Here is an 11890-nt window from a genome sequence, read left to right on the forward strand (position 1 = left end):
CCTAGAACCTGAAGCAGCCTCCAGGCTCCAAGCTGCTGTCAGCCCAGAGATTGACGTGGGGCTTGAATCACAAACTGGGAGATCATGACCTTAGCCGAAGTTGGATGCTTAACCGACTGAGCCACCCAGGCGCCCCCAGAGAAGCAGAGGCTTTAGAAGGACCCTAGAAGTGACAAAAGCCAGATGCCGTCCATAAGGTCCACACCCTGAGAAAAAGATGAGTTAGACTGTGTACAAACTGCACTTGGCTACAGAAGAGTAGCAATGAAGAGGCATGCAAAATGCTTGGGGCATGAGGTCACGGTCAGGAAGGCAGCGCCTCTCAGGGAGACAGCAAGACACAACAGAAAGCTGAAGCAGCATCTCTTTGAGGCACAAGCCAAAACCAAGCAAGACAGGTAAGAGAAACAAGGTAAAACTGGAAAATAAGAGGAAGTCTGTCCATAGAATAACGATATATAATAATGAAAGTGTCCAAACTGTAGTAACTCAAGAAGATCCCAGGGGGGCCTGGGTGGCTCAGTCAGTAAAGCATCCGACTTCAGCTCAGGTCGCGATGTCACTGTTCGTTGGTTCGAGCCCTGCATCGGGCTCTGTGCTGACAGCTCAGAGCCTGGAGCCTGCTTCAGATTCTGCATCTCTCTCTCTCTCTCTTTGTCCCTCCCCCTTTCACACACTGTTTCTCTCTCTCAATAATAAATAAACATTAAAAATAAATTTTTTAAAAAAGAAGATCCCAGAGCTGAGAAATAACTAAAGACCACCCAGCTATAACCTTAGCCCTTCAACTGTCAAAAAAAAATTTTTGCCTTGCTAGTAGTTGGTGCAGGGATAGCCTTAAAATTCCAAGAACCACCACAACAGTAATCATAACAGCAAAAAATAAAATATCTACATATATTTAAAACTACTGCAGAAAAAAAAGCAGGTACATACACACACACACACACACACACACACACACAAAGGGAAAACCAACCTTTTCAGCATTTTCAGTACATGAATATACACTAGAAAAGTAACAACCATGAAACAGGGGGAAATTGATACATAGGCTAAGATGAATTCAAGAGAATGAAACAAGTGAAAAACACCCTGAACCATAAATGAAACACTCAAAGAAGAGGTGTCCAAACAATGGGAAGACATGACACAGAAGCTGATAGAAATAAAACCAAAAACTGAAAGAAAGAAAAACCACCCTAGAAGTGAAGAGAAATTTTAGCGCGCGTAGGAGCACATAGACCTAACAAAGTAGTAAAGGAGATAAAAGATAGACACGAGAAAGGAGGAAGGCACACAGAAATGGTAAAAGACAATAATATGAAAGAGGAAAAGGCAAATATGAAAAAGTAGACCATGGTAAACAAATAACTGGCTCCCTGAAGAGAAAAAACAAAGTAAGGAAATGGGCTAATACTTAAAAAGGGGATTTAAGAAAGCGTTTTAAAAATAAATTTCTTAAAGGGACGCCTGGGTGGCTCAGTCGATTGAGAGTCAGACCTCAGCTCAGGTTACGATCTCTTGGCTTGTGGGTTTGAGCCCCAGATTGGACTTTCTGCCCTCATTGCAGAGCCTGCTTTGGATCCTCTGTCTCCCTCTTTACCCGTCCCCAACTAGCTCTCTCTCAAAAATGAATAAACATTAAAAAAATAAACGAACATTAAAAAAAAATAAATTTCTTGATGCCATACGTTGGCATGACAGCACACATGGGAAAACCGTTCCAGAAAGTTAAGCTCAGAGACATACCCCTACTCATCATGCTAGACTTTAAATGTAAAGATAAACGGCTCTGAGTAAACAGGCAAAGAAAACAAGTCACTCGAAAGGGAAAGAATAAAACCTGATATCCGGCTTCTCAACAGCATTCATCCACAACAGGAAAAAGAGAGCAAAATTTACACTAAGCGCAAGGAAAAAAGCGTGAGCCAATAATATTCTAACTAGCCACACTGTCTTCCAAGTACCAAGGTTGTTGGGGAAGGGAAGATGCTTTTAACATACAAGGACTCAGGAAATACGGTACCTACTAGCCGTTCATGAGAAATAGATTAGAGGCTGACTTTATCTAATTAAGAGATGGTTGGGGGAACTTTGGCAAAAAGAATGGTGGTGAAGTCTAATACACTTAACTATAGACCAAAGTCTAAAGTAAAAGGAGGGCTGGTGAATGATTGCAATATTACACTGCAAAAATGTATAGATAGAGGACAGGAGATTCCAAGTTGCTGGGTGATTTGTGAGGAAGTAGGGAGAATGAGCTCTTCAAAGTGACAAAGAAAGGAAACACCCAGGCCAGCTTCACCTCAGTCGGACGATGGGGTGTGAGAGGGAGAACAGTTACCACTTGAAAGGGTGCAGAGGAAGCAATGTCCATAGAGGAGAGTCAGGATTTAGTTGTGAGGCCTTATTTTATATATATAATATATAAAATAATATATATATAATAATATATATAATATAATATAATATATAATAATATATAATAATAATATATATTATATATATAATTTATAAAAACGTATTATATATAATTTATAAAAATATATATTAAATATATTATATACATATATATATAATTTCTTGTCAAATTGGTTTCCATATGACACCCAGTGCTCATCCCATCAAGTGCCCTCCTCCATGCCCATCACCCACTTTCCCCTCCCTCCCACCCCCCATCAACCCTCAGTTTGTTCTCTGTATTTAAGAGTCTCTTATGGTTTGGTTCTCTCCCTTTCTAACTTTTTTTTTTTTCCTTCCCCTCCCCTCTGGTCTTCTGTTAAGTTTCTCAGGATCCACGTATGAGTGAAAACATACAGTATCTGTCTTTCTCTGCCTGACTCATTTCACTGAGCATAATGTGAGGTCTTAAAATAAGGCATCTATGGATAAAATTGAGGGGTCTATGAACTTGTACGGGCACCCAATTATATCTTCCTTTTCATTAACCTTTAACTTAAACCTAGCATTCTTTCTAGGTATGAATGCAAATAGCAATCATAGAAACATTAACAGTACCTGTGATTTTTACTTCTAGAAATCACAAATCACTATTGTTTGAGAGACCTCAAATTATCATTTACCTTTATTACTGCTCTTTCTGCCAGATGAAAAGAGAAGCACAGAAATGACCATATCGCATTAAAAATATACTTTAATTGGGGCACTTGGCTGGCTCAGTTGAAAGAGCATGAGACTTTTGATCTTGGGGTCATAAGTTTGATCCCCACATTGGGTATAAAGATGACTTTGAGAGACTAAGAGAAAAATTACCAGGTGTACTCACAACTGCAAAGAAAAGACCTCCCCACCCCCCCCCACCCCCCCCCACCCCCCGCCGTTCCCGAACCAGCCAGGGCATGCCCGGTTGTGGTCTGACCTAAAGGTGGGAACCAATCAAGTTCTGCTGAGTGGTTTGAAAAAAAAAAGGCCGGAACCAATCAAGTTCTGCTGAGTGTTCAAATTTAAATGTCAACCAATAACAGCTCTGTAAAACCACAAAAAAATCCCTAACTTGTTTGTGCCTGTCTATAAAAGAAGCTGTAAGATCCTCGCTCGGGGCCTCTTAGCGTCACTGGCAATGAGTGCGCGGAGGACCGGGTTCGAACCTGCAATAAACGACCCTTGCCGCTTGGCTTTGACTCTGGACTCTGGTGGTTTGTTTTCAGGGGGTCTCTCGAATCGGAGCATATCAACTTAAATATACATAATATATATATAATATATATATATATATACTTTAATTTATCTGGATTCCTCTAAAATTCCATGCATTTTCATTTTGTTCACTTAAAAAAATTATTCTGAAGACATCACAGTCTTCACCAATCTGCCAAAGTTTAAGACCTTCTGAGTTCAAACGAAGAAGGTAAAATGAACTGTGAGAAAAATGAATGAGAACACAAGTTTCTGGCTGATGATTTACTGTGAATTGCAGTGGACATAGTGAGGGATTTGGAGTGTGTGCGGGGGCGGGGGGGGGGGGGGGTAGATGAAGTCAGCGAATAATTAAAAATACGAGCTGTCTGAAAATAAGACCAGTATGGCAGCATTCCATTCTTGATACATGTGGAAAATATAGTCATTTGCCTGACTTGACCTGCAATAATCAGTAGCATAATTAAAGAGAAAATGTCAACAGAGAATGTAAGATTCTAAAGAATGGTACAAAGTATTTCAACAAGGAAAAGAAAATGAATTTAAAGGAACATCTGCCTAGCTGTGTTTGTGTTCGAGCGCTTCCGATCGCAAGAGATTTGAGAAATGACACAAGTGAACATGCTGAACCTAGACTCTATAAAGGGGCAGCTATTATCAATACGTTGATCCAGATCCAGTGTTGGGATCTATCCTCTTTGGTCTGAAATACTTAGAGTCTGTTCTTACATGTGTGCTTTGACTGTCAGCCAACATAAATGTGTGAAATCTTGCAATTCTTTTGGAGGATAAATGTTTTCCCTCTTGGTCAGATTTTGTAATTATCTTCCCGCTTTGTCCTCTCCCCCACTGCCTGGAGCACGCTGTAGTAGGACCTTGGTTTTGAGTCTAGAGACAAAAATGGTGACTGAGGTGGATCTTAAAGGAAGTAAGCATCACTTTGCATGGTAACTTTCCCGGGTGAGGTTGCTATACGGTCTTCAAGCAAAACGAGGCAGATTCCCTCTGACATGGGAAGGTGGACTGCCTCCACCAGAAAGGAGTTTGAGATTCTCAGCTTTATTTATCCAAGTGCACCTAGATATCCTCATTCCCAGTTTTAAGGTCCTACTCGTTTCCCATCATTGTTCTAAATTTCATTCGATGAGACTTGATGAGTCTGTGAATACATCTGATATGGTAAATCTCTTATCTACACAATTCACTTTTAGATCTGACTTACAGCCATAAAAAACAAGTGAATCTTTCAGGGCCACCACAGACCTCTGGTTTTCAGACTGTCAGGAGGCGAAATTTAAAATCTCAACTTGTCATAAGTTCTCCTTATGCAGGTGGAAATAGCCATGCCACTCACAGTCCTTTTAGTCATTACTAATGCATTAAAAGACAAGAACAGTAGCCACTTCATCTGCAAATACATAAGGGAAATTATCATTTATCTTATTTTTTATTTTATTAAAACAGTTTTTTTTATATTGATTTATTTTGGGGAGAGCACAAGCATAGGAGGGGCAGAGAGAGGGAGACAGAGGATCTGAAGCAGGCTCTGTGCTGACCAGTTGATAGCAGTGAGCCCGACCGGGGGCTCCAATTCACAAACTGAGAGATCATGACCGGAGCCAAAGTCAGATCCTCAACTGGTGCCCTGGGAAATTATCATTTAAATAGAGGTGGCATCTCAAGCAGGGGTGCAAGATGGATTACCAAGTCAATATAATTGAAACAAGTGGATAGCCATCTTGGATCCATAAGTCAAGTTGGATCCACACTTGATAATGTAGATATATATACATATATATTCCCAAATTGTTTTTTAAGTGTTGTGTTGTTAAAAAAAAAAAAAGCAAATCATGAAAATAATAGAGAAAAATATAGGAAAAGTTCAATGGAGAAATTTTCTAACTATAATTCAAAATCCAGAAGTCATAGAGACTGATAAATAGAACTATATGAAATTTGAAAACTTTTGGTTACATTTAAAAAATACATGGAGGGGCGCCTGGGTGGCTCAGTTGGTTGAGCCGACCTACTTTGGCTCAGGTCATGATCTCACGGTTCGTGAGTTCGAGTCCCATATTGGGCTCTGTGCTGACTGCTCAGAGCCTGGAGCCTGATTCCGATTCTGTGTCTCCCTCTCCCTAGGCCCTTCCCCTGCTCATGCTGTGTCTCTCTCACTCTCAAAAATAAATAAACATTAAAAAAATAAAAATAAAAAATACGCGGAAAGGCTAAATACAAATGGCAAAGTGGGAAATATTGTCGATACAGAACATGGGAAAAGTGCTAATTTCTCTAAGGTATAAACACCGTAGAAATTCATTAAAAGGGTAGAAAAATGAGCAAATATGTAAATAGTCCATCAAAAAAAATTCAAATGGCTTTTAAATATGTAAAAAGGTACTTGACTCCTAACCCACCTAATGGGTGGCACTCTTCGTCTCCAGTCCTCAATGTCTCAGATTCAGGGTCTGTTGTCACCAACATACGTAAAACACGTATACAAATGAGGTTGGGCATTTTCTTGAGATCATCACCTCAAGCCCTTTGTCTCTGACAAAGCAGCCCCTCCAGTGATAGCAAAGCCTAGAAGCCTCCAGCTTACATGTTAAGTTGGTGAAACAGTAAAGTCAGTGCAAGAGAATATTACTATACCTTGGTTTATTGTTTTGTGGATTTAGATGCTATGTGTCTTAAATCACGAAACAACCAAAAATCCACACAAATACTAGCAATATGATCAAGTATGTTTTGTCTTCGAAATCGGTATCCGTTATTAAAGAGGCATTATAAGGAAGATCGCACTCAGATTTTAACAAAGCATAATCGGCTGCATACAAGTACAGATTCCGAGGTGAAATTCTGTGTTATAACAGGCACAACTCGAATATCTTCGGTGCTCAGTCTTCCCCATTCCCAGGCGAAAGAGCTGGAAATAAAATAACCGTCCTTACAAGAAAATTGAAAACCACAGCTGCCTTACCTGAGTTATTCTAATTAATGAAGTGAATACATTGCTGTAAGGCTGAAATTAGTCACATTAACTATCTACACTCTAAATTAGCAATCATTTTTAATCTCCCAAACATGCATTTGCACAAAATGGACCATAACTTGGGGGTACTTTGCAAATCATCAGAGGTGGTCATGTTGCCACATCTCCGAATTAAATTGGATCCATTGTTTTCCAAGTAATTGATTCTTTCTTGCAGTTCCTGGTCTAAAGCTTAAATTCAAAGACTCCAAAATATACGGAGCTTAAAAGGAGAAAGGTTGTGCAAATCCAAGAAATCAGATCCATTCCTATTTGCATCTTAGAGGCTTGCAATCATCACTTCACTTGAGAGCCAGGACTGGTCAATCAGTGGGGTCGGCAGGCAGGCCGTTGTCACCCCGTTGTCACCCGGGGCAGACCTGGCTATCTCACAGACCTGGATCAATGCCGACAAAGAGGACAGCAAAAGACAAATACCCGGCAGGACGACAGTGGCAGACTTAAACACCATCCTTCACTGGTCAGCTGAAAGCAGACACCGTCATCGGTGATATCCCAGACAGGAACTTTGCTGACATGCCAAGTGCAGTGGAGGTAATGTATATGGTCTTGATTGCTGGTGAATTGACTATAGGAATCTGGGGAAATGGATTTATTGTACTGGTTAACTGCACTGGTTGGCTCCAAAGGCGAGATAGCTCCGTGATTGACATCATCCTGGTGAGTTTGGCCATCTCCAGAATCTGTGTGTTGTGTGTGGTATCTGCAGATGGCTTTGTTCTGCTGCTCTCTCCACATGCATATGCTCAAAATGAGACAATAAACACCTTGGATGCTTTCTGGACACTGAGCAACCATTCAAGTGTCTGGTTCACTGCTTGCCTCAGCATTTTCTATTTACTGAAGATAGCCAACATATCCCACCCGGTGTTCCTCTGGCTGAAGCTAAACGTTACCAGAGTCGTCCTGGGGCTTTTTCTGGCGTCCTTCCTCACCTCCATAATTATTAGTGTCTTTTTGAAAGGGGGATCCTGGGGTCATGTCGAAGTCAATCATGAGGAAAACATAACTTGGGAATTCAGAGTGAGTAAAGCCCCAAGCGCTTTCAAACTGATTATCCTGAACCTGGGGGCTCTAGTTCCCTTTGCTCTGTGCCTACTCTCCTTTGTCTTGTTACTTTTCTCCCTCTTTAGACACACTAAGCAGATGAAACTTTACGCCACCGGGTCCAGGGACTCTAGCACAGAGGCACACATGAGGGCCATAAAGGCAGTGACCATCTTTCTGCTTCTCTTCATCATGTACTATGCAGTCTTTCTTGTAGTCACTTCTAGCTTCCTGATTCCTCAAGGGCGGTTAGTGCTGATGTTTGGTGGCATAGTCACTGTCATTTTCCCATCAAGCCATTCGTTCATCCTGATCATGGGCAACAGCAAACTGAGGGAGGCCTTTCTGAAGGTGCTAAGGTGTGTGAAGGGCTTCCACAAAAGAAGGAAACCTCTTGTTCCACAGAGAATCCTGAATATGGGGAGAAAGAAATCAACAAAAGACTGTCTCCCTTCTCCCCGGGGATTACATTCATTTGCTTAATTGTATGCTGTTAAGAGTCATGCATATCTATCATTATTCTAAATTTCCCTTTGTGTTCCTTCACATTTCCATCTTGTTTAACTTTAAGTCAACTGTTATCCTTGAGCCCCGTGCATTTCCTTGTGTCTGCAGGAAAGATGAGCCTAAGGCAAAGAGGTTCTCCTTTCTGTCTTATTCTGGTAAAAACCTTGCGCTCAAAAAGCAGCAGAAGAATTTCAGGCAAACAGGCTGCGGAAGAGGTTTTAAAGCATATCAGCCCTTCCTATAAAATCGATCCTATAAGAAACTGTACTTCTGAGCCAGAGGAGGTCAGTTCTTATTTTTTCTGCTCTACCCCCTCCATTTCTAGAATGATTTGTCCCATTAAGGAAGGAGATAAAACACTGGTGAGACCCTCTCTAGGGTGAAATATAATGTAGGAAAAGAGATGTGATCTCAAGAAAATGTTTGACTAGGAAAAGGAGTGTGGGGTCTACAGTTAAGGGATATGTATATCAAAACCACCCAGCTTTAGAGTTAATTCTCAAAGATTCTTTGGAATGTTTTCTCTACCCTTCTAGACTCAAGAATCTTTGACATGTTTGTTTGGGTTTTTTTTCCCTCTTAGCATCATTAGCTTTTCTATTCTGTTTCTGGTAACATTTTACAGATAACTAGGTTTCCTTAAATTATTAATTTCATGCTTTCCTGTAACACATTATGCAATAAAAATAGGAAATATACTACATATGTTATTTACATTATTTAAGTACTTAAATACAGAGAAGAAGAACCCTCGTTCTGTGATTTGTATTACTTAGACTTAAATTTATTGTGGAATGGGTCTCCCAAGAAAGAATAAATCAATTTGATAGTAGAATTAGTCTTATTCCCTGAAAACATTATTCGGTTAACATTTTTAAAAATGTGATTGCCCCATCAGGAGAAATGACTACAATGTAGAATGTAAGGTTGTAAGTCTTATAAAAAGAGTTGATTATAAAGAGAATAAAGTGTGTTTCCTTAATTTTATATGAAAATGTTTATTATCCAAGAGACAATATTTTGGGATGAACATTTCAGACGGGGAGCATTTCCTACATTCAATGAAATGAAACTAGCAAATTTTAATCTAGCATCTTTCACTTCTATTAAAAAACTGCATAGAGGCAAAATATTTGTAAATATTGCCACGTGCCTGCCTGACTAATAACACTATAGCATGTATAATTAGATTGGTATCATATCCTTCTCTGATTAACCATTTGTATGAAAATGAAAATTATTATCCTCTGACTGAATGTTAATTTTCTAGAATCCAATTGTACTGATCATTTCCAAAACTAAAATTCATTTCCAAGAGCCAGGAAACCTGACTCTTGATTGGCCTACAATTTATGGTGATGAAAATGAACTTTCATTTTACACATTGTGATTTTTATGGAATACATGTTTTTTTTCTTTGCTTTCTGTGGCTCCCTATTTGAAACTCAGTTCAACAGGTCAAACGGAGTACTCAAAACTTAATAGCAAGAAGCCTCTTGCAAATTCATGAAATCAAATCTCTTTTAAGGGGTATGAGAGCATTTTCAACCAAACATTTCACTTACCACTCACTAAAGGGTGATGATTATGATTTGCCCAGGCTCAAAGCTAGTCAAAATGTTTGGAACAACCAGTTGGTTTAGTCCTCACAAATGAAGAAGCCATCCTATTTCCAAAGAGAGCTTGGTACTCCTGGAATGATATCAAAATCCAAATAGTGAATGAAAAGAAAACATTATTTCGTGACTTGAAGAACTTATTACCACCCTTCAACTGAGAATCTGTAAATTAGCCCACCTGCAATGATAATGGAGAACAGGGTGTTCTCTCTACCAACATGTTCTGTACAGAAGGCAACATCTTCATGACCATAATAACTGGAAAATTCATAATAGGAATTTTGGGGAATGTATACACTGGACTGGTAAACTGGATTGACTGGATTAAGAAGAAAAAGATCTCCTCAACTGACTATATCCTCCCCAGTCTAGCCATCTCCAGAATGTGTTTGCTCTGTATAATGATAGTAAATATCATCATAATGATATCTCGACCCAGATTTTTATGAAAATGCTAAACTAAAAAGCCATCATGCATATCATCTGGACACTTGCCAACGACTTAAGTATATGGTTTGCCACCTGCCTCAATGTTTTCTATTTCCTCAAGATAGCCAACTTCTCCCACCCACTTTTTTCTCTGGCTGAAGAGGGAGAATTGACAGAGTGATTCACTGGATTCTGCTGGGCTGTTTGGCCATCTCCTCCTTGGTCAGCCTTCTACTGGCAATGACACCAAATTATGATTAGGAGTTTCATAAAATTGCAGAACATAAAAGTAACTGCACTGGAATGTTCCATGTAAGTAAGAGTCAATTCTTCAACCCACTGACCCTCTTTAACCTGTTGGCAATTGTCCCATGGACTGTGTCATTGATCTCACTTTTTCTTTATGTCCCTACAGAGACATGTCAAGCAAATGAAACCCAGTGTTACAGGCTGTGGAGGTCCCAGCACAGAGGCCCAGGCAGGAGCCATGAAAACTATGACTTCATTTCTCTTCCTCCTTTTTGTGTGTTATGAGGTTTCCCTTTTGGCGACTTTTAGCCACCTTATGAAAGAAAGCAAATTCGCTGTGATGTTTGGAGAAGCTATACCAATTCTCTATCCTTCTGGTCATTCACTCATTTTAATTATTGGGAATAACAAGCGGAGGCAGGCATCTATCAGGATGCCAAGATATGGCAAAACAGCCTGCATGATGTAAAATCTTAGCTTTATACATAAACTTGAAAACCAAATCTTGTTGCCTAATTAAAAAAATACACTCTTGTTTCGTCCTGTTATCCCATTTATTTTGGGTACACATCTTGAAGTGTTCTTGAGGCCTATTAGCACATGAATGTATATATCCTTTCTGTGTCTTTACATCCCAGATTCTCACCTTCACTCTTTCCTCTGAGAATTTCAGAGCTCACACTTACTCTTTTTGCTGCCTTACTGCAGAGGTTAGGCATGTACTGCCTAGTTACTTTAAGATTTTACTTTGGCTCATGGTAGAGTGCACTGAACTGCATTGATTTTTTTCATTTTTTCCCTATCACATATTTACATTGCTGACCCTTAATTTTGCCCCCTTGGTGGCTCTGTTGGGTCATTCCCATTTGGATTATTAACTAGGAACTCGGATCTCCCCTGTCCCATGTCTGGTTCAGTTTCCCAGTTATGTATCTGTCTCCTCCCAAGTGAGTGAGGCTTTAGGTTGTCTCCTACATAATATATTCTGGCGGACCTTATTCTGGAACCTCCTATTCATTTTCCTTGAAATTAAATTTCTGTACAAACAACTTGCTGTTCAGGCAGCAGTAGGATGGGAACAGAACTCATTCAAGCATCTCTCTCTAAGGGTATTCCTAAGTGCTCTTCACAATCTCGGTAAAAGGATGGGGGTAAGTAATATCAATCAGACTGCTTTGCTCAGGTTCCTTTCTTAATAAGACCTGCAAGGGCTCTTACCACTCAAGACTCTAGAAAAGCAATTCATTGAGAAGAAATTAGCATACATTGTAGGGTAACTACATGCTATCAGTAAAAAAGCAATGTAAGCCCATAACACATACAGAGT

General features: G+C 39.8%; 2 protein-coding genes across 2 annotated transcripts; both read left to right on the top strand.

Annotated features, from left to right (window-relative positions):
• The first annotated feature begins 7228 nt into the window (after positions 1-7228).
• On the top strand, positions 7229-8242 carry TAS2R9 (taste 2 receptor member 9). The gene has a single exon (XM_019451942.2). The coding sequence runs from the start codon at positions 7229-7231 to the stop codon at positions 8240-8242; it is 1014 nt and encodes a 337-aa protein (XP_019307487.1).
• A 1861-nt stretch (positions 8243-10103) lies between these two features.
• On the top strand, positions 10104-11032 carry TAS2R8 (taste 2 receptor member 8). The gene is given in 5 exon segments (XM_019451972.2): positions 10104-10313; positions 10315-10347; positions 10349-10477; positions 10480-10715; positions 10717-11032. Coding segments are annotated over 5 exon segments (924 nt in total).
• Positions 11033-11890: the final 858 nt, after the last annotated feature.

This window comes from Panthera pardus, unplaced genomic scaffold (assembly GCF_024362965.1).
Source record: "Panthera pardus isolate Hobbes unplaced genomic scaffold, ASM2436296v1 HiC_scaffold_6, whole genome shotgun sequence".
In the NCBI taxonomy this organism is placed as follows: domain Eukaryota; kingdom Metazoa; phylum Chordata; class Mammalia; order Carnivora; family Felidae; genus Panthera; species Panthera pardus.

Coding starts and splice junctions, on each gene's coding strand:
- TAS2R9 (XM_019451942.2), top strand. CDS start 7,229: ATGCCAAGTGCAGTGGAGGTAATGTATATGGTCTTGATTGCTGGTGAA.